At 56.7% G+C, this 22,679-nt stretch overlaps 1 protein-coding gene across 1 annotated transcript in view; it reads right to left on the bottom strand.

The window, feature by feature from the left end:
* The window catches only part of CLMN (calmin (calponin-like, transmembrane)), a 49,865-nt gene that overhangs the window by 2,504 nt on the left and 24,682 nt on the right, over positions 1-22,679 (bottom strand). Inside the window, exons 6-15 of the mRNA XM_015566698.1 lie at positions 22,168-22,251; positions 19,711-19,803; positions 17,566-17,756; positions 15,369-15,562; positions 14,409-14,491; positions 9,153-10,745; positions 6,313-6,509; positions 2,545-2,605; positions 1,901-1,971; positions 1,426-1,522 (exon numbers count right to left, since the gene is read on the bottom strand). Of these exons, the coding sequence (XP_015422184.1) occupies positions 1,426-1,522; positions 1,901-1,971; positions 2,545-2,605; positions 6,313-6,509; positions 9,153-10,745; positions 14,409-14,491; positions 15,369-15,562; positions 17,566-17,756; positions 19,711-19,803; positions 22,168-22,251 (2,664 nt within the window). The remainder of the gene's footprint in view (positions 1-1,425; positions 1,523-1,900; positions 1,972-2,544; positions 2,606-6,312; positions 6,510-9,152; positions 10,746-14,408; positions 14,492-15,368; positions 15,563-17,565; positions 17,757-19,710; positions 19,804-22,167; positions 22,252-22,679) is intronic.

A 22,679-nucleotide genomic window follows, 5' to 3' on the forward strand; every position in this document is an offset into this window, starting at 1 on the left:
ATCTTTCTTCTATCATTGACAGTCCCTCTAGGTTGTGGGCTGCTTGCCTGTGTTCCTGAGAAGCATCTACGGTACCAGTCTATAGAGTGTGTTTTCTTTAGTGAATTACCGGTATGTTTACCGGTAATAAACTTGCACTGTTTTATGTATATGTTTGATTACATACAGCCTTGTGACAGTTTTCCTGCATGTCATAAGCATTTGAATGTAAATTAAAATGTTAAAATCAAATCTGATATTGTTTTACCTTTTATTTGGTGTGTGGAAGGTGTGCGGAAGAGGGGGTAGTCTTATACGGCGAGTATATAACAAACTCTGTATTTTGAGTGGAAATGTTAGGGGGTCGTCTTATACGCCCAGTCGTCTTATATGCCGGCAAATACGGTAGATTTGGTTTTGGTCAGATTAGTCTTTCTTCTTTTTTTTCCCGCCCCCCGCAGAAGGCAGCATTAAAGTGACCTTTAGCTTTTGCCTGGTGGATAAAGCCCAGAGGTTCCAAATTTTCACATCTGGTTGGAAGGGGTGCTGGGAGCCTCACTTGAAGCTCACCGGGACATTTTGGGGCTTGTGATGGAAGTTCTGAGAGGGAACCCTACTTCACCCCGACTGCCTCCTGCACAGCGACAGGCCAGGCCAGGCCTTGGCCTAGGAACCCAGCGATTCACATGCGGAAACCTGACAATGGACAGAGCTGCTTTCTCTTTCTCAAAACTGTTTTTAGAGAAAATTTAAACTATATTCTTTATTGCAAAGGTAATAAATGTTCAAAATCACGGAAAACTGCCCGGCTGGTGTGGCTCAGTGGTTGAGCAGCGACCTGGGAACCGGAAGTCACAGCTGGATTCCCGCTCAGGGCATGTGCCCAGGTTGCGGGCTCGATCCCCAGGAGGGGGCGTGCAGGAGGCCGCCGATCAACGATTCTCTCTCATCACTGATGTTTCTCTCCCTCTCCCTTCCTCTCTGAAATCAGTAAAAATGTATTTTTTAAAAAAACAATGTGGAAAACTGACTGCACGTCTCCACCTTGCCGGTTCCACTTTCCGAGGGACCCCCTCATAAAAGCTAAGCGCCGTTTCCCCAGGAGTGTGTCGAGCCTGACGGAAAATGTGAGTTCCTCTCTCCGTGTGACGGCAGGAGAGGGAACAGGTCTGGCCTCTGGTGAGGGGCCGCAGAGGCGGGACTCCGGGCATCACACTCCTGGGGGCAGGGGAACATTCAGGCAGAGGTTTTCCGTTCCAACCATGTAAGTCCTTCCAAGCCCATTCAAATCCGTGGCAGATATTAAAAAAAGATCAGCAAAATGAAGCGAGTCAGCGCCTCGCACGGACACCGGGAGCAGGCCTGGCTTAGAGGTTTCCCGGCTCCCTAGGCCCTAAGCGGGCAGCGATGCGGCAGCTTAGCCTGGTTCTCCACGGTAAGAGATACTTTCATGGACATCCTGGCATGTTTGCACTCCCTCTTCATGTCTGCTCTGATGCCATAAAACTGTAAAATCAGCTCAGTGAGCCTCTGGGTATTGTACCTGCAGTGGCGACAGAAGGAACAGGCTGTCAGGCGCGCAGCATTCCCAGTATCGCGTCCCTTCCTCTCCCGCCCGGCTCTCCCTGGGACCCCAGCACACGCTGCTCGCGGCAGGTGCCTGACCCACGCCTGTCTCCACACGGAGCGGCGCTTTCTGCTCATTAATATCACTCTTCCCTCCCGCTCTCCGTCAGTTCCCATTCATCCCCTCGCGGACGGCGAGGCTCTTCGGCATTATCTCAGACTCCATTTCGTTATCGACAAAGCCTCGCTCGGGGAATAGCCACCCCGCCCCCACCTTCTGCAGACGGTTGGCTGCACAATTAAAATACAAAGAGGTTTTTTGAAACCCCACCACCCTTGGAGGGAAGCCACCAACCTGGTTAACATTCGGTTTCTTCTATCATCCAGATCGGCTGCATTCCTCAACTGAACATAGCTAGAATGATCCTACAGTGAAATTCATAAACAAAACCCCCGCAACCCCATTAGTAAGGATGAAATCTCTGAAACGGAAAATAAAATGATTTTAAACATGCAAAGCCGAGCCCCGCTTCTCTCAATATCGTAAACACCTAGTTCCCGAGGCCACGTGCTCAGCCATGTTCCACATTATTCCACCCTCCCCCGGCCACCCCGGACTGGGGCCCCCATCCCCTGAGTCAGGGCCGTGGACCATGGTGCTCTGGGTGCCAACACAAGCAGAGGCACGTTGTTGCAAGCGTCAAGGACCCTCCTCTCCCGCTGCACCTGCCACTGGACTTCTCTTTCTGGGAATGGTGGGGTGGGGCCCTGGGTGCATGTTCTTATATAACAAAGAGACCTTTGGGCTTTAAAACCATCACTTTATTTACATCCCCTATGGCCCAGACTGGACATCCGACTGGCCTGTGCTTAACAACAAGATTTCAATGTGCTTGCCTTCCATCCAAAAGCATAGTTGTTGCATGCTGGGGAGGAGGAAGGATGGGAAGGAAGTGATTAGCAGTGGCGCTCAGAAGAAGAAGAAATTCGCATACTAACCGATTCCAAAGACCTGTTAGTATGTCGTCGAATGTAAATGCTGGAGTCGCTGTGGCTAGTCCTGAAAAATAAACACATGTTTTGAATTGGTGCCACCAACAGCTCCGCGTGGCTCAGCGGGGCTCCCCCACCTCCCGAAGCTTCTGCATCCGCATTAGGCAAACCGCGACTTCAGACCCAGCGGGGGAGACGAGACCTTCCACCCAGGACGTCCACGCGGGCGGGAGAGGGCTGCAGACACCAGGATGGATGTGAGACACAGCGAGCAAGACTGCACACGGAAAGCAAAGCACGTGTTCTCGAAAGTCACAGGATTTCGCAGCAGAAAGGGCTCTCTTTTCCCAGCGGCCCGACGTCTGGGGCCTGCCCGACACTCTCTGCAGGTCCACCCAAAGGTTGGAAGAGCAGAGGTCAGACCTGGGCCACGACCTGGTGCCCGTACCCTCCCAGGGCTGAGTCCCAGGCACCGCCTGCCCTCAGCTTGGCTAACCCTTGGCTGGACGCCCGCTTCTCATGCGCGAGGAGGCTGGTTTCCTGGCCGTGGCTTTGAGGCTGATGTGGAATAGATCTGACCGTCTACGGTCAGTTTTCCTCGTCTCTAAAATGGATCAGGCCCCCCCTACCCCCACCCCCCGCACTTCACAAAGCTGGGGGTGGGTAACAGGTCAGAGTGGCCCTCTGGCTGCTCCGCAGGAAAACTAGATGCTGGGTGTCGGTCGACGTGCCAGCACAGTCAGTCACCTCAGCTTCCTCCTGGGAGACCGACTGTGTGGCACCCTGGGGTCCGGAAACAAGGCATCAGATGCAGAGCTGACCCTGAAGGCATTCCCCAGCGAAGCCCCGGTTCGCTCGCCCCCGGCAGCTCTGCCAATGTCAGCCAGCCCTGCCTGCGCACGGGGTACGTTTCAGGGACTGCTCGGTGCGGGGCGCCCGGCCAGGCCTCGGGGAAACCTCAGCCCTGTCCTTCACCCAGAGCCTGAGCTGGTTTGTGCTGGTGTCACGGCACCAGAACGAAACAACAAAGAAAAGAGCCCCTGTGCCGTGTCCCTGAGAGCGGGCGCAGCGCTAGGGCCCGGGTGCAGGCACTCTCTCCCGGATTTGTGATGTTTTCTAGCAAAAAGCGCATCCCCCCCAAGGGCGGGGCCTCCCACTCTGCCCACCCGGCTCCCAGATGCTTTCTCTAGGCTGTCACAGTGCCACCCCCAGGAGACGAAGTTCTGCTCCCTGACCGTGGATCTCCGAGCACGCACAGCACCCTCAGAGCCTACGGGTGCCAGGCACTGGGCCAGGTGCCCAGGCCCCACCCCCCAGGGAGCCAACCACTGCCTATAAGCACACGTTCCTTCCTTTATTCGTCCACCCACAGAACAATTCCTGAATGCCAGCTGCAGCCAGGCTGTGCTAAAGGCGCGGGCAGTGCTGGTGCGCCCTCCCCACCCCCAGGGCGCTGGCTGACCTCCAGCGGGGAGCCCTGGTAAACATGCTCTTCCACAAGTGATTAGAGAAGCAGGGGCCGTGAGAACATAGAAAGGCGGGTCAAAGACAGCCTGGAGGAATCCAAGAAGGCTGCCTGGAGGAAGTGGAAGTGAAGCTGGGATGGACCCAAGGGAGCAGCACGGCAGGAGACAGGCAGGGGACAGAGGGTCCTCAAAGGTGAAGGAACTTGGATGAGGGGGTGGGCATTCAAGGACCTCAACGAACACCAGGTGCCTGGAGCGTGGGGAGAAGGGGACAGGGTGCCTGAGGTGGACGGAGATGAAGCTGGGAGGCAGGTCACGAGGGTCCAGCAGGCTGGGGACCCCGGGCCTTTCTGCCTCGACCAATAGGAAGCCACAGGTGGTGACTGAGCCAAAAGGCAGTCGGAAAAGCATCCTGCGAAGAGAGATGCCCAGAGCTCAGTCCCATTCAGTCGCCTGGGCCAGGTCCTGACTTTAAACTCAGCACCATCCACGCTGCAGGGAGCAGGTGAGCTGGCCGGGCCCCAGGAGGCCCCGCGGTCCTCACTCAGTCACACCCAGGAGCACACCCCGCACACGCCCTGCCGCTCCTTTCCCCACGCCCACCGCTCCTCCTGCCCCTCACATGCCACCATGTGTACTGAGCGCCCGGGTGCCAGACGCCTGCCCAGCTGTTTCCTTCACCTGCGATGCCTTCCCCTCTCCCAGGTCCAAATCCTGCAGAATCCTCAGCGCTCACCGCAAATGACAGGCCAGCCCCCACGCCACCCTGACCCTCCATCTGCCTCTGAGGCCTAAACCGTGAAATCCCCACTTGCCTCGTGACACCTGAGGCGTCCCCCCCAGGCCTAGTCCTAGAAGACCGGAAGGAGCCGTCTTCTCTCTCCAGCTAGGAGGCCCTGGAGGACAGAGCTGAGCCTGCACCCCGCTGTGACTGACCTCCTCGGAAGTCCCCAAGCCTCGTGGACACCATCACAGGTGGCTGCCCACACATCCCTGAGAACTAACGTGCTTAGGGAGGAGCTGAGCGGCCTGACAAGTGACCCTCGGCCCCTCCCCAGGCTGTGATCAAGTAGGTGACAGCCGGGCCGTGTGCCTACAGTGTCAGCAGCACGTACAGCAGGCCCAGCTCCACGCTAAGACATAGGTGTCTGCTGGACAGTCATGAAAGGGGCGGGGAGAGGGACTCTGGAGTCAGGGCCAAAGGTGGTAGCAGTCTCCCATTGCCCCCCCCTACCCCCCACCCCAAGCAGGGCAGCGGGAGGCTGAGCATCTGCCAGCCACTTCTCGGCTCTCCCGTCTGGGCTTCTCACCACCCCACTTGCAAACCTCAACAGCTTCCCTTTGCAGCCAGGATGGCTCCCCTGCAAGGCAACGAGGGGCCAGGAAAGCACGTGGTGGTGCAGTCCCACAGGTCTGTGTCCGAGACCCAGCTCTGTGGCGTCCTAGGCTGAGGGCTGCTGCGAGCCTCCTTGTCCGCCATCATGAGGCACAATCCTAGCCCCTGCCTCTGGGGGTGCCGGGGGAGTTAAAGAGGAAACGCATAGGAGATGCCTGACCACAAGGGCAAACAGAGACCCCGTGACAAGGAGTGATAATGGGGAGAGGCCAGGGTCCCCTGGAAGTCAGCAGTTCCATGTTTTCCCTGGGACAAATCCAGCCCACCTGGTGGCCCTGGAGTGACAGAGTGGATGCACGCTACACACCTCGTGCCCATCAGTTCAAGTTCATGATCCTCCCTGACATAAAAGAACCATCCTGAGCTCTTTAGAACCAAACTCCCGGGCGAAGCCATAGTGTTAAAGTCCAAATTCCATGTGACAGCTGTGACAGGTCCCCTCCGGCCCCATGCGGCTCAGCCCTCCCAAGTCTGGAGGACGCTGATAGACGGCTACGTCCCATTTCTAACTGCGCAACCTGCGGTCACCTGCGGGCCGGGCCGGCCATTGCTCGGCACACCCCACACCTCCCCGCGGCCCAGCCACGTCTCTGCTCACTGCCCTTCCCCCACAGGGACCTTGAGGAGGCAGGGGCAGGCTCCCGTCTTCCCGCTGTGCTGCTCGTCAGCAGTCCTGGCGACGGTGAGGGCCGGCGGGGACCCAGGTGGAGAGCTGAGGAGTCGGTTTCTGATTATGGCAGACGGCCACCTTGCCAGACGAACTTGGTATGAAGCGGACCTTCTTACAAAGTTTCCTTTGCTGCCAGTCCTACCCCCCGACCCCGTCATGTCAGAAACTAACGATGTGCTGGGTTCAGAGACCCTCTCTCTCTCTAGCTGGGTCTCCCGGGTGAGGAGACCGCGACACAGTACCTGGAAGGGACTCTGTGGAAGCCAGGGTCTTCATCCAGGTCGTCGGAGGACCGCGCAGCCCCGGGGGTGAGCAACATTGAACTTTCTACGTCGTCCACATGCTTCTTTTTTTCCTTTTTTTTGCTGCTGACCGATTCTTCCATCACTTTTTCTTCTAAAGCGTTTCTTAAGTTTTCTGAGCTTGGGGATTCCTGGGACTTAAGGACAAGACAACCAAATATAAGTCAGCATTTCATGCTGAGATACCGAGTGGGTGACACCATCCCGCACCTGGATCCAAGGCCCAGAGGGGGCCTCCCTCTCACTCTGCCTCTCCCACGAATTCCCTCCAGCACAGCCTGCCGGGGAAGGGGGGGCATCCGAACTCCTGTCCCCAGTGCAGAGTTCAAATGCTCCCGACAGGTGCAGTGAAATGGCAGGAGGTCTAGAGTCCATAGACTCTAGTTTAAAACCCTGACCAAGTCAGCTCTCTGACCTTGAGTGACTGACTTTATCTCTCTGACCCTCAGTTTCCTTGGCTGTCAAGTCCTATATAATAAAGAAGTAATATGCAAATTGACCCTCACACCCACACAAGATGGCTGCCTACGACCAGGCCGGCAGGGGTGGGCAGTTAGGGGCGACCAAGCTGGCAGGGGGGTACAGTTGGGGGCGACCAGGCCAGCAGAGGGGGCAGTTAGGGGCAATCAGGCCGGCACATAAAGGCAGCGAGGGACAATCAGGCCGACAGCGGTGGGGCAGTTAGGGTCAACCAGGCAGCCAGGCAGGTGAGTGATTAGGAGCCAGCAGTCCAGAATTGTGAGAGGGATGTCCGGCAGTCAGACATCCCCCAAGGGGTCCTGGATTGGAGAGGATGCAGGCTGGGCTGAAGGGACCACCCCCGCTCCCCATACACAAATTTCGTGCACCAGGCCTCTAGTGGGCATAATAATGACCAACCTCTTCCCACAACATGATTGTGCTTCCTATAAAGGATGTCCTTCACAACGGGCAATGGTTGGACCCTTCACACAACCATCAGCCGCTTAAACAGAGAAATGACTCCTGGAAGCCAGGGGGGCCCAAGGGTGCAGGGTCGCCCGAGTTTGGAGAAGTGCACACACAGACACACGTACAGCTGGTGGGAGGACCCTTCCCTGTGCCCTGGCCGGAGGTGGATTATAGGGCACCTCTCGCGCTTACTGGATAAGGAACGTTCTTTGAGCCGTGTCTACAGCCAACACTCTGAAACCCATTGGCAGTGCTCGCGACTGAAACCAAGAAGCGTGGGAACGGTTGGAGCGGTGTCTCAAGAATTCCTTCGGGGCCGGAGGAACCTGCTCCACAGGAGGTGGACTAAGGGCTGAGCTGCCGGCCTGCGCAGCCACAGAACAATGGCCTGTGCAGAGAGTAAACCGCCCTCGGCAACTGAAACTCCGGCCCCTCCTCCGTCATCAGTGGTACCTTTCTGAGAGGTGAAACGAGGAGACACCTTTTTTTTTAAAGACTAGAAGAACCTGCCATTTTCTGGTCTCTTGAAGGCATAATTTCCTTTTTTCAAGGAGGGCCAGGCATCAGACAGATGCTCCCTCCTGTGCTGTCCTGGCTGCCCAGAGGCAAAGCTCACAGGCCTCCCCTGCCACTCCGAGCTGCACCCCCTCCCTCGGCGGACCCACAGGGGTCAAGGCCAGGGCCGCACTCGGGGCCAACAACAAGGTGGGCTGGAGCGCAGTGGGCACTGCTCGGTGGACAGGTGAGAGCACAGGGAGCAGATCGGGGTCGACAGAGCAGGCCCAGCTCAGTGTCAGAGTTCCAGTCTAGGTTCTGGTTCCCTTCCCGGCCCAGGGCTCCGCAGCCCCACCCCAAAGCACCCGGCCACTGGCTGGGCACACGAGCAGGTGTGCAACCTAGTTTCGGCAATGGCCGCAGGGAAAGCGGAGGGGATCGAGCGCCTCATCTGCGATTCCATAGGCCACGTTCGGCCAGCCGGGGGCAGGGGGCGGGGGGCTGAGCCCCTAATTAGCCATTCCAAGTATCACAGAGGGGCAGAGGGGCAACACGGGCTTTCTTCCCACCAACACTCGGTCCCCTGTCTTTTGTCCTAAGAGAGATTTTTGGCCCATAACCACCCAGAGAATAGCCCCATTTGCTGTCACGGCCCCCCAGTCTGAGGACCCCAAGACCTGAGCTCACTGAGGGACATTTCTAACCCCTGGATCTTGGGGTTTCTGGCAGGAAGAGCCTTCTGGGACAGGGGTGGCCTCCCATAAGCCCGCAGACAGCAGGTAGGGTGAGTGGAGGACTGGGGTCAGGTCCCTTCACGTGGGGGCAAACGGGGAGATGGCAGTGGGCCCCTGGGGACCCATCCAGCCCTCTTCTCCATCCCAAGATGGACAGAGTGAGTGCCCCCCACTCCCAGGGCAATAGGAGCTCCCACCGTGCTCCTGGGAGCTGTGCACCCCTGTCCAGAGCTGGCAAATCGATAAGCACAAGTGACCATGCTGGCCTAAACGCTGAGTGCCTCATAAGGCTGCTCGGACCCCTTCCTCCTTCGGCCTCCCGGCGGCAAGCCGGCTCATTCCTCCACCCTCCACTGCGTGAGCCAGAGCATCGTCGTCTACCTTGGGCTTCAGTGCACCCTACCTTCACCTTTCACCCCAAACTACCACGCAAAACACACCTTCGTCTCCCGATTGTAGGCCCTGTCAGGGGGTCTCCAGAACCCAAACCTGAATCACAAACACGCACCTCTCCTGGGAGAGACCATCCAGCCCGCAAGACCGGTGGGGCCCTGGGAGGGAGGCTGTGCCGGGGCAGGAGCTGAGCTCTGGAGGCGGAACTCCCCAGGGGGCGGCCCCTACCTGCTGGCTCTCCACAGGGGCGCAGGCTGTGGCCTCCCTCTGCTGGTGGTCCTCTGGGGCCAGAGCGGGGGGAGGGCCCGAGGCTGGCTTGGCCCCCCGTGCCCCCTGGTCCCCATCGGGCTCCTGGGTGGGGGGCCGGGGGAGGTCCTCGCCCAGACCCCCGAAGCTGCCGCTGGTCTCGGAGGCCTCAGGCTCGTCTTCCTCCTCCCTTTGCTTCAGGTCAGACAGGTAGTCCTCCGGGTCTACAAAGTCCGTGTCTTCGGCTTTGAAATCCTCCTGGCCTTCCGCGTACGCCTCCAGGACGGCGGCCAGGGGCACCTCGTAGTGCGGGTAGTAGAAGAGGTCGTGCGGGATGATGGAGACCTTGGAGAGGGGCGGGGAGCGCCTGAAGTTTAGGCCTTCCTCGCTGTGGCTGCCCAGGGTCTCCAGGCTCACTTGGCTGCTGGGCGGGTTGGAGGGCAAGTCCCCCTCAAACGCGGGGGGGTCCTCGGCCTCCTCCTCCCCGCGCGGGGGCCGCGGGGACTTGCGCTTCGCCTTTTCATACACCTCTGGCTTCCTGCCCCCCGGCTCCTCCTCTGGGGCCACCACACGGCTGTGGTCTTCGTGTCTGGGCTTCCCCAGGGGCTCGTCCGCACCTTCCATCCTGGGGGAGGACGTGCTTCTCCCGTTCCCCCGGTTCTCGGCCTGCTCCTCCGCAGCCTCCGCCTCCGCCTCCACGGGCCCGTCCTCCGCGGGCGGGGGGTCCTCGTCGACAGCCTGGCTGGTAGAGGCAAAATCGACGAGGTCACTGTTAAATTTGGAGGCTTTCAGGGGTATGCCCTCGAAATCGTCTTCCTCGTCCATGGCCTCGACGGTCTGCAGCGTCACCTTGATCTCCGAGGAGTCGACCAACACGGTCTCCTCTCCGAGGCGCGCCCGGGGGCAGCTCTCCTCGCCCGGGCTGGCCGGCCGCTCCGAGGCCCTGTTCCGGGGGGCAGAGCCCGGGGGAGTCTGAGAAGGGCCGGTCTGACCGTCCGCCGGGCAGTCATCGCCCGGGGCCTGGTCCGGGGCTGCCTCCGGCCTTTCCTGGGCGACCTCCGGGCCGTGCCCATCCTGCTTCCACAAGTCCTTGGTCCCCCGCGGGCCGCCTTCGAAGCCGCAGTCTTGGCCGTGGACGGGGTCCTTGCTGCAGGAGGCGTCCTTGTAGACGTCCGCCTCAAAGTGCACCGTTTTCCTGACCGGCAGGGAGCTGGACCGCAGGTTGTCCTTTCTGGATAAGATGGAAGATTCTGGAGGCAGCTCGCTGAGGCTGCAGGTCCTGCCGGGGGCCCCGAGGGTGTCCCAGTCTGCGCCCTGCTGTGTGACCTCGGTGGGGCTGTTTGCCGGCGTGGGGCCAGAAGCGCCGCCCGGGGGGGAGTCCTTCCCGTGCGCGGGCTTGTCGCAGACGAAGACCTTGGAGGGGGGCGGGTGGCTGGTGTCGTGGTTGACGGTGTAGGCCCGCTCCCCGTCGTCAGTCACATAGAAGATGGTGCTCTCCTGCTCCGAGGGCGTTTCTTTAATGTGGACGAAGGTGGACTCGATTGGGGCATCTTTATCTGGATCCACAAAATCCTCCTGCGGACAAACACAGGGCAACAGGGTGTCAGCAGCACCTTGAAGTACAACGTATCCCCCTCTCAAAGGGCACAGCCCAGAGCAGGAAGGTGGCTTTGGAGCAAATGCTCAGTGTTGTAACTAACGTGTAGATGGTTGCCAAGGACTACTGTTTCTGCCAAAGTATTTCACAAAGACTGCATTTCCCAGCTCTGGATACAAAGAAATCTCAATGCACTAAACTGTAAGTAGGATGAGCCCTTCTAAGTGAGAAAGATTTTCAGCTTTGTTTTCCCAATATATTTTTATTGATTTCAGGGAGAGGGAGAGGGAGAGAGAGATAGATCAATGATTCTCTCTCATCATTGATGTGAGAGAATCACTGATCAGCTGCCTCCTGCACACCCGCACTGGGGATTGAACCCACAACCCCGGCATTGCCCTGACCAGGAATCGAACCGTGACCTCCTGTTCCAAGGTTGACGTACAACCTCTGAGCCACACAGGACAGGTGACTGTTAGCTTCGGTGGGCCACTGCCTGGTCTGGGGATGGACAAGAAGAGCACTGACCCACCTGAGATAAGGAAAGCTCAGCCACCCTTCACTGATTGTGTGGGCAGGTACGAATCTAAAAGGACCCCAAATGCAAAACCAAATCTCCTGACAGTATGGTAAGTCTCCCACATGGGGACATTTGCTGAGTAAGAAACAGCTGTGGGCAGGGATGCAAAGCAGAGAGCGACCTTGAGGTATTGCTGTGGTTGGCACCCGGTGCACTGGTGGAATCGGTGTGTTGACCTCATCTTAAAATGATGTGAAACCAGAAAGCCAAAATTAAATAGAACTGCACCATATCCCTTCCTGAGTCCTGGGAAGGCCAAAGCGATTAGTTTCTCATTGCAAATCCTTGTTTAGGAAAGGACTACATTCTTGGGGGTGGGGGAGAGGAAGGGCATGTTCATGTATACACTAGGTCTGACATAAAAGAAACAATGTTAAGATACCAAGAAGCAGGGGAATGAGACCCATAAGGGAGAGAAACAACCGTCATTAGAAGCAGACCCATATATGAGCCAAGATCAGAACTAGCAGATAAAGATGCTGAAATAACTGTTTAACCTATGCTACAAGAAACACACAGGCAGTCCTTTGGGCTGAAGAGAAATGACCATTGAGGGAAGCCAGGATCTGAAGGAGGGAATGAAAAGTGCCTGAAATAGTAAATATAGGGTCAATATAAAAAAAAAGAAAAAGTTTTCTTAAAAAGCCTCCTAACTATTTAAAGCAAAAACGTGACAAAGTATTGGGATTAGAATATGGAGAAGTGAGGGAAATGACAGTAGTAGCACAAAGGAATGGAGAGGAAGTGAGTGGAATTAAATGTTTACATATATAAAATATATAAAAAATCCATTTTACTACAAGTGTTATAATAGGAATTCAACGTAGACTGAGGTACGTTCAAGATGAGTATTATAAGCCCTAGAACAACTACTAAGAAGATAAAACAAGGAGAGGTAGCTAAAAAGCCCACAGTGGAGCTAAAACGGAAACAAAAGAATAATTGAATCATCCAAAAAAGGTTAGGCAGGAAGAACCAAGGAGCAGAGCACAGGCAGGACCAGTGGAAAGCAACAGCCAAGATGGTAGACGAAATCTCTGTAAATGGCTGAAAAACACACTAGTTAAATGACATGCTAATTCGTGTCAGAATGGACAGAAAGCAAGACCTGACGACAAACTGTTTATAAGAGATGTGTTTAAATATTAGCGCACACACACTGCAAAGAAAGAGAAGGAAAAAGACCTATCGTGCAAACAGCATGAGAAAGCCGCTGTGGCTACATATTTCCATCAGACAAAGTACCCTGCCGGAGAAAGAAAGAACCTGCATAAAACTACAACCACCGAGTCACCAGGGTGATACACCCATCCTAAACGTGTGTGCGTCTACAGCATGGCTTCAGCATCCACACAGCGAAGACCAACAGAGCTGAGAAAAACAAACCCACAATCACGAGTTGGAGATTTTAAACATTTTTCTCTCACACTCACTGACAGGGAAAGAAGAAAAAATAGCAGTATGCCCATAGAGTGTGAGAACAGCACATTAACCAACCCGACCTAACTGCTACTTAAAGAATGTGAATTCTTTCCGCGCATAGGACACATTCTTTTCAAGTGCATATGGCACACATAACCAACATAAACCATATACGGGGACAGAAGCTGGGCACAGTGTCTGGTACATGGATGGCTAGGGCTTAGAGAATGTCTGCTGAAATGAACTACACTCAGCTGAACTGCCAAGGAACAGTTTGATGGTGCCTAGGTTAGTGGGGGCTTGTTGTCTGTGGTCCCCTGGGGATGTGTATGGACTGTTCGGTGGTGACGCACTATGATCTGGGACGCAGGGGGACTTTCTCAGGTCCCATCCTGCTCCACCTCTCCTTCCCCTGCCCCGTCTGCAGCACTGGGGAGAGCCACGTGTCAGAACTGCTGAATCCTGGCTGTGACCCCTACAAACACCATAAGATTGAGTTGATTTCAAACTTTGCCTACATCTTAGGGGCTCAGGGCTAAGTATCCCCGAGTTTAGTCATGGACTAGGAAATTTACAAAATCTTATTATATCATACTAGAGGCCTGGTGCACAGATTCGAGCACCGGTGGGGTCCCTTGGCCTAGCCTGCACCCTCTCACAATCTGGAACCCCTCGGGGGGTGTCCGACTGCCAGTTTTGGCCCAATCCCCACAAGCCAGGCTGAGGGATCCCACGGGTGCACAAATACATGCACCGGGCCTCTAGTATACGTATAAGATCTTTGGTTAATCTCTTCCTGCCCTTCCTTCTGAGGTTCATCAGTCTGTTCCATGTTTCCATGCCTGTGCATTGAGCATTTGCCTATGGCGGTCAGTGTGCGTCACAGATATCGGCTGAATGGTCGCTTAGGCTTTTATATTATATAGATACTAGAGGCCTGTTGCATGAAAAGATTCGTGCAATAGGCCTTCCCTTCCCTTGGCTGCCGGCACCGGTTTTCCTCCGGCACCTGGGACCCAGGCCTTCGCTCCGGCCAGAGCCGCCTTCAGTCTTTGCTCGGCTGCTTCGTGCCTACGTATGCAAATTAACCGCCATCTTTGTTGGTGGTTAATTTGCATATCGCCCTGATTAGCCCATGGGAAGGGTAGTGGAGGTACGGCTAATTACCATGTTTCTCTTTTATTAGATAGGATACTAGAGGCCTGATGCAAGGGGATTGGCCCTCTCCTTTCCTCTCTGAAAAAATAAAAATACATTTAAAAAAAATTGTTACAGGTGTGTTTTGAACATTGTCTTTTATAAATTTTCACACTCTGATAAAATCTGGTAGACTGCTAAAATGTTCTGACACCTAAAAAATCAACTAAGTCACCCATGTTAATGTGAGCATCTTTTATAACCTTAACGTAATTTGGCATGTGAAGAGGTTTGCGAGAGGCGTAGCTGCCTAACTTCCCGTCCTGCGTTTCACATAATACACGTCATACGTGATTTTGAAATTAACGTGGGGCAGGGCAACGCTCAAGGGGCTTGAGATCAAGTTTTGATGATTCCCCCTCCTCAAACAACACAGCCCAAGCCCCAGCTTCAGTGGGTGGAAACGTAGTTTCAGAATTAAAGGCAAGGAAAACCAACGTACAGCTTCCAGCTCCGGGAAATGTTCTAGAAACTGTGCCACGTAAGTCACGATAGACTGCTCGTCCGGCGTGTCAACCATGATGTCTGTTAAGAGAGACACGGGTGTTAGAAGGACACGTCAACATGCGGTCCTCAAAGAGGCCCATGCAGGACGCCCAGTGTGAGGGATCCCCTGGCCGCCGCGGATTTTCCCATCTCACACTGGAGGGAAATCAGGCCGAGAGGGGCAATCTTACTCGGGCGCCCTGAGCCCCGAGCCTCACACTTACTGGACTGAAGGCTGGTGAATGGGGGGCCTGAGTGTAGAACCCAGGACTCCTTATTCCCAAGGTCATCCATTACTCCCCTCCGTCCCGCCACTGTGAGCCGCCAGCTCCCGGCAGCTCTGTCAGCGGGTCCGGTCACCCAGGGCCTACCTCGCTGCTGGGGGAGCCCCGCACTAGCCTGGCCCACTGGGAAGCCCATCTGACAGTGAGAGCCACGTGCCGTGGAGGGGCGTGTCCTTTCCAACCCGTCGCTACACGGACGGGCCTGGTCCTGAGGGTAATTGAGAGGCCCTGGGCTTCCTTCAGTGAGATGCTCAGTGAGATGCAGACAGGACTGTTTCTGCAACAGCCCAGGGTGCACCAGTGGCAGGAGAGCCTCGGAAACATCGCGATGCCCGATAGAAATAGGTAATGAAGACACGCTAGCCCCATGCAAAACACTTACGCCAAAAGTAAAATGTCAAGTAAAAAAAAAGGAGAGACAAAACCATGCATACACGGCATGATCCCATTATGTTTTTTAAAAATGTAGTTAAATGCATAGAAAAGCACTGGAGACAGGAGCTCAGCAGTAGGAACGTAGGCGTTATAAAAACATCGTCATTGGATTTTTCTGTATTTTCTACCCGGACAGCATGTGCGATGCAGGCAGTGAGAATCATTAAGAAGGAAGAGAGCGCGAGAGCCGCCACTACCTTCCGGCTCCAGGAGCCTGGGGATGTGAAGGGCGTCGTGCGCGATGCGGAAAGCCTTCTCCAGATTCTCCGGCATGGAGTCCTCCAGGGCCGCCTTCATGTCCACCAGGCTGGGGTCGATGGCCTTGATCACAGCCAGGAACGCCAGCCCACTCCTCCAGCTGCCCGCGAAGTCCTGCACCGCCACGCCGTACCTGCGGGAAGGCAGCGGGCGGCCCCAGCAGCTCAGGAAAGAGCACCACTGACGGGGCTCAGCACGCAGCAGCCTCGGGCCTCCAAGTGCGGCTGGGAGCTGCGGACCGCACGAGGCCGGGCGCCCTGAGCCCCGAGCCCCAGAGAGCCACAGGGAGCCATCACATGTCCCTTCTGGACAAATGGAAGAGGAGGGTACGCATCCTACAAGGAGGCCACGCAGGAAGGACCTCGTGTTCCCCGACGTCCAGATAGATGAGGAGCAACGTTATAACGCTCATCTTATCAGTGACATTCAGAGCAGCAGACAGCATGTGCTGTGTAATACGGTGGAGCCAGAAAGTCCCCTTGCACACCCGGCTGCCCTTCTGGGCTTCCTGGCCGTGGCCTTGGGCAAGTCCTGTCCCTGCCAGGCCTCAGGCTCCTCAGGGATAAACAGGGATCACCGCACTGTGACCTCCTGGTGGCGGTTGCAGAGAATACTAGCTTGAACCCCAAGAGTGGCCATGGCAGGCGGACACCCAATGGGCCACGTAGGCAGCACTGGGAGCCAGCCACTAAGTGGAGCTAACGTCGTATGTGAGGGACGCAGAGAGCTGACCCTGCGGCACCCCTTCCTTTAGGAACCATCCGAGACCTGCCAGTTTCCCCACCATGGCCACCGGGTTCTCTGGGAAACAAACAGCCCGACCTTTTCCATTTAGGAACCATTAAGATTCACAAGAAGCTGGGAAGCAGCGAGCACCGTCCGCCCCGGAGTATCTAAGCAGGGCACTGATGCCAGGGCAGACGGTCAATGGCGCTCCAGGCCGTGTGGGTCTCCCCAGCTTCCTTTTCACGGGCGGTGTAAGCGCCGTGACATTTTATCACAGGCTCAGAGGCCTGGAGCCACGGCCGGGAGCCATGGAGACTCCGACTGCGGCATCACCCCAAGGACACCTCCCTTCCTCATCACCCTGATTCTTTGGTTGATTTATTTTTATTAGAGAGAAAGAGAGAGGGAGAGAGAGAAACATGGATGAGAGAGAGAAATGTTGATCGGCTGCCTCCTGCACACCCCCTACTGGGGTCGAGCCTGCAACATGGACATGTGACCTGACTGGGAATCAAACCATGATCTGGTTCATGGGGTTGATTTCTTTTTAAACAACAGGTAATGACTGTTCACATTCATCAACTCCACCGTGCTTTGCCCCTCAACCAAAACTCCAAAGACCCAGCCTCACTCCCATCTTTTTTCCTTCACCGTTCACCCCGTGCATGGGGAGAAGGGACTGGATCTCTGTGCAGTGCTTTAACGTGCTGGTGCCACACAGGCCCTTTCCTGGGGTCTCTATCATCTCAGCCTAACCTCCCTGCCAGGCAGTGGATGGTAAGTGACCATCCTGCAGCTGTGGCCGGCGGGGAAAGCGACTCTCCAGGATCCCACCCAGCGTGTGCTCGGCAGAGCGGAGGTGGCCCTGAGCTGGGGTGGCTTTTGCCCCGCGTGGCCTGGCTTTCTCCCCAGCCTTGCCCACAGCCCAGAGGCCCAGGGGCTGTCAGCCGCCGCCAGTAAAAGGCCCGACACCCAACTGCTAAAAGGCCTGGCCTGCTACCGCGCAGGGTCAAACAAGAGGCTGGGAACTTGGTTCCAATTCATGGTGTGCATTTTGGAAAGGCCAAACCTAACTCTGATCAGCTGCAGCCTTTACTGTTACTAGTTAAGTGGGTGCAGACTGAGCGACACCTTGGCCCTTGGTAAGAAATGTGTACGTGCTATCAGGATCCAAGAGCCCCACTGTGGGGCTGAACGCGGGGGCAGCCCCTCTGCTTTGTAGTCAGATCCTCTCATGAGCTCTCTGTGAACCACATTCTGCAAATACAGTTCTCTGTGCACAAAACCCGCTCTGGCAGGCTCCATGCAGCAGCCCGCGGGGAACTGGCGCCCAACTTCATGGCCGCCAGCCCCCCTCCACCGCCCACCCGGGAGGTCCTGCTCCCCTGCCTGGGCGGGCGCGTGGCTCACTTGCGCGTTTTCCGCTGCACCCACGCCAGCAGGGTCCTGATGGCCTTCCTCTGGTCTTTCACGGACAGCGCCGCGCTCCTCTCGGCCGTGGGTGTGGGTGGGAACGAGGAGTCGGAATCTGTGCCCCCGGAGCCCGGCGACAGGCTGGACGGTGGCGAGTTTCTGCTGAGGTTGCCCGTGAGCTCCTTAATCTGGAAGGAAAAGAACTGTTTCAGACCCGGAGACAGACCCAGAGCCAACCCTCGTCTGACCCCAGGGACCCCGGGGGCCCCAAGTGGAGGGAGCAGCTCACGCAGATGGGAGGCTCCTTCCCGACGCCGTGTCGGGGCCACGCCACACGCGTGATGGCCTGCCCGTTGCACGTGCCTGGCAGCGCACGCAGTGACACAGACCGGGGAGTCACCTCTCCCCGAGTCTCTCTAGCTGTGGCCCGGCTCCGCACACAGGTCATCCTGACCGCCTCCCCGTCCTCTCCCATCGTGCCTCTGGCTCCCAGAAGGCAGCACACTCTCCCAGCTGGCTGCCTGTGCTCTTCCGGGGCCTGCTGCCGGAAGGTCCCTTTCCGGCCATCACTGAACTCCTGGCCACTCGAAAGGTGGCTCCCATCACGGGGCACGTGGGAGAAAGGGAGACGCCCAGGCCCTGCCCAGACCTGCAGAGTCAGAATCTGCAGTCCACACACACACACACACACACACACACACACACACACACACACACACCTGCGATTCGTGTGCACAGCAAGTCTGAGGGCACTGGTCTAGCTCTGATGTCACTTCCCGTAGGCTGACGCTGCGCTGGGAGCCTGCCTCACGGCCCTCTCCCCTCCAGGTAACTGCCCCTGCGCGGTGCCCTCCCAGCTCTCTGCTCACACCCGGAGGGCGGCCTGCCCCGAGAGCTCTGTGAGATGTGGCGGACTCATCTGTGATCCCAGAGGTCATGGCTGAGGACTGGGCATGCCCAGAGCCTGGCACATAGCGGAAACTCAACAGACAGGTACGACATGAATGGATGATGATCCCGGCAGCTCTCGGGGAGTAACTGAGCCTGTAGATAGCACGCCAGCTGCCCGCACGCTTCCCTCACAGCAGCTCTGCACGCTCACCACGCCTATGACCATGGCCCCCCTTTCCCAGATGTGGACACTGAGGCTCAGAGAGAGAGGCTTTGGTTTTGGACATTCAAGGCTCACCTAGAACTTGATTGGTTACATCCAGACTTTGTCTGGGCTCGTCCCTCCCTGAAACAGAAGCATTGAGCCCCACCCCCAGCCCGTCGCCACCTTCTGGGTCACTTTCACTCGGGAGGGCGGTCCAGTGATGCGCCACGCGCTCTATTTCAACCGAGGGGCGTGAGAAGGCGAGGCGGCAGCTCCTGCTCCGGGGGAGGACGCGAGCGTGACTGTCAATGCCGCCTTCACAGCCCGGCCACGTCCCGCCCTCCCTCCCTTAAGCCTGCATTTCCACGGAGGCGCTGCCGCTGCTACGGGTGGGAGGTCTCTGCCACACGCGCCCCTTCCTCCTGCTGTCTCTCGGACGGGCCTTTACTCATCTCTGATGAGCACAGCTCACTCTGGGAGCGTAACTCTACCACGTTCAATCGTTGGAAGTATTTCCCCAGTTCTTGTGACACTTTAGAACAGCGGTTCTCAACCTCCCTAATGCCGCGACCCTTTAATACAGTTCCTCATGTTGTGGTGACCCCCAATTTCATTGTTACAAATCGAACATAATTAAAGCATAGTGATTAATCACAAAAACAATATGTAATTATATATGTGTTTTCCGATGGCCTTAGGCAATCCCTGTGAAAGGGTCATTCGACCCCCAAAAGGGTCGCAACCCACAGATTGAGAACCGCTGCTTTAGAATGAAGTTATTTTTTCGAGGTAAATATTTAATTCTTCCATTCCCAAGAGGATGGATAGATGCTTCTGTGAACAGAGCTCTCACCGCTTTTAAAATCACGGGGACTCAAATCTTTAGCTCCCGGAGTCCTCCGGTTCTTTTTCAGGGAACAGAAAAGTCAAAACCTGCCGGACACTGAATCCCACAGTCGCCTCAGTCTGGCCCCACTCCATGCCGCTGGCCCTGAGCAGCCTGGAGGAGAGTGCTGCCGCGCGTGACAGAAAGGCAATGACCGTACCTGGAAGAAGAGAATTATGTTCCATATCAGCCCAAGAACCAGGGAGGGGTTGCCGTCCGCTATTTCTGCCGCGTCGATGCTAACCAGTTTTACCTGAAGGGAAGCAACGGATGAGCTTAGCGGGGGTGCCACGTACGAGGAAAACAGGTGGTTTTCGGATGCCCTCGTGGGCCTGTTTCTCTGTCACCTGCCCTGCTCAGCATTGCCAAGGCCGCCTCTCAGGGCCCAGCATGCGGAAGTGTGCGGAGGAGTTTAATCATCACCTACATAGGACCTACCCCGCAGACACCAGGCTAAGCTCCTGAAAGTATCACCGCAGTTCGCCCCACACCAACCCTCCACGCACGTACGTCGATGAGCCCTGTATTTCAGGTGAGGGAATTCCAGAGGGGGCAGACGGGACGTGCCCAGGGTCGGCCATCTTTCCCAGGACAGGTGGTGAGAGCCCGGCCGTCTGTGCATGCTACACTATCACCCTCACGCCTGTGACTGAACACGGCCGTGGACAAACACAGAGCAATGACATTGGCCATCGTGGGCCCCGATGGGAACGAGAATGACCCGAATGGGTGATGGGACACAGTGTGCCGGATAAGGCTGCTACCTGGAGTTTCGGCATCATTAACAAATAGCCTACTGATTGGCTAAACTGCCCGTCTGAGGAACCCTTAGGCCATCATCTACTTTTTCAATTGCTGACCCCAGAATGACGCTCTTAGCAATGGTTCTGAAGGCAATGGTTCTCAAAGTGTGGACCCCAGATTGATCTCCTGGGAACCCCTTAGAAACACAAATCCTGCCCCAGACCTACTGAATCAGAGGCTCTGGGAGGGCGCCCCCCATGTGCGTTTAAACCGGCCCTCCAGGTGAGAACGAGGCCCACGGCCCTTAGTCATGTTGTTCTGCAAACAAAACCCCAGCCGCAGATCAGAGAGGAATCTGCAAGACGCTGCAGGCCGCCTGTCTGTCAGGTCCTCCCCTTGGTCCTTTACACCCTTTATCCATGTGAAAGCCACCCTCAGGGGACAGAAGGGGGAGGGAAGTCACACTCCATCCCATGCACCCCCTTAAAGCACGCGATTCGCTGGTTTTTTAACGTGTTCACAGGTAAGCACAGCATCACCACAGTCCATTTCTGAACATCGTCATCCCACTGACAAGAAACCCTGTCCTCTAGTTCCCTCTCCCTGAGCCCCCGTCCCCTCAACCCTAACCGACCACTAATCACTTCCCGACTCCAGGGACCTCCCTGTCCTGGGCGTGCCTAGGAACAGGATCATGGAACACGGTGTCCTCTGAGCCCGGCATCTTTTATAATGTTTCCCATGCCCATCCAGGTGGCAGCCGGTACGGGTAAGCGGTCCTTTTTCATGGCCAAATAATATTCCACGGATGGGCACTTGGGCTGCCTCCGCCTCTGGGCTCTTCTGAGTGATGCTGCTGTGAACTGTGTGAGCTTTTGGCCGCCGCCATCTGAAACCCCTCCTGTACCTGGGCTTTCCCACAGCCTGGGAGGCAGGGCACCTCCCCATTCAAGACCCGAAGCACTTTCCTCACAAAGCTCCGTGGCCACCCCGGGAGCCGGGGTGTGGGCAGGGACTGATGCTCGGGAGCCGGCCTTGGGCTCTGAATGTGCGACACTGAGTTCATTCCGGGGCGGTGATGTCCTCTCAGCAGCGGTGGGGACAGTGCGGGGCGGCCATGCCCACTTGGATGGGGGGCGTGGGGAGCTTTTCAGTGGGCGCCTGGCATCCCTGAGTTCTGTCTTTGGTCCCCCCAGCTTTGCAGTCACTCTGTGCACTCCCCAGCATGCTTTCGATACATCCCTTTCCTGCTAAACTCAGCCAATCCGAGCTTCCTTTGCCGGCTGCCAGGGGCGCCAAGTGAATGGCTTCTTGGCCAAGCCGCACGGTGGGCAAGCGGCGTGTTTCACCGGGCTGCCCGCGGAGGCTCCCTGGGGCACTCCATACCTCATCCCTCTCGGCCACCCGCCTCATGGAAGACACCAGGCAGCGTCAAAACATAGAAAAAGCGAATGAAAGTCTAGAAAATTCTATCCAAGCGGGGAGGATTTTGTAAGTTTTCCTGGCTCACTTCGCCCTGCACTTTGCCCTGATGCGGGGTTCTAGGAGGCGGGGTCACACTGCGGGCTCACCGCACTCTTAGTCAAAGAGGGGAAAATGTCACCTGACTCTAAAGAGCCGAGACCCCGTGAGCGTCCCGCCCTTGCCACGTGGGGTGCCACGGGAGCTGTGTCCCAATGGAGGCCCAGGGGGGCGGGGTGAGGGGCAGGGGCCGCCTCGCCAACAGACGGGTTAGCCGAGTTCCGTTCACTTTGAACTTGGTCTGTAGGCCTTTCCCGGGCTCCCTCTCCACGCTTCTCCGGACCAGCACTCAGCCACGCGATCCTTGCAGCTGCCGGAAAGGGCCTGCTGGCCAGATGGGTCGCATACTTACGTTGCTATCTTCCAAAAACTTCAGTGCTTTCGCTATGTTGTTCAACCGAAAGATGCGGTGGGACGAGGATTTGTACTCGTGGAGCTGAAACAAACCAGACAGCCCGGGTCAGACAGCGCTTCCCGGCCCGCGGAGCCCGGGGCTGCCGCTCGCCTTCCCCGGCTCACATTAATCTCGGGGAAGTCGGGGGGCCCAGCTGGACCCACCCTTTATTTATGGTTCCTGAGACTTCACAAGGCCGAGCCGGGGAGTGGGGGACCCGGGGGTTAAGCAGGGGACAGATGAGTCAGGCTCCTCTCTCTGCCCCAGCTCCTGGCCTTTGATCGGCCTCCCCCTCCGGAGCCCCCAGCGACGTGCTCGCTCCCACTGATGGTTTCTGTCAGAGCAGGAGCCTCTGCAGCAGCTGCTAAATCACCTGCCCGTCCCCCCGGGGGCAGATGTTCCGGTTTGCTGGCCAAGAGCTTTGTGAACAGTGATCTCAGGTCAGAGAGAGACAGAGAGGAGGAGGGGTG

Source organism: Myotis davidii, unplaced genomic scaffold, assembly GCF_000327345.1.
Source record: "Myotis davidii unplaced genomic scaffold, ASM32734v1 scaffold443, whole genome shotgun sequence".
Taxonomy (NCBI): domain Eukaryota; kingdom Metazoa; phylum Chordata; class Mammalia; order Chiroptera; family Vespertilionidae; genus Myotis; species Myotis davidii.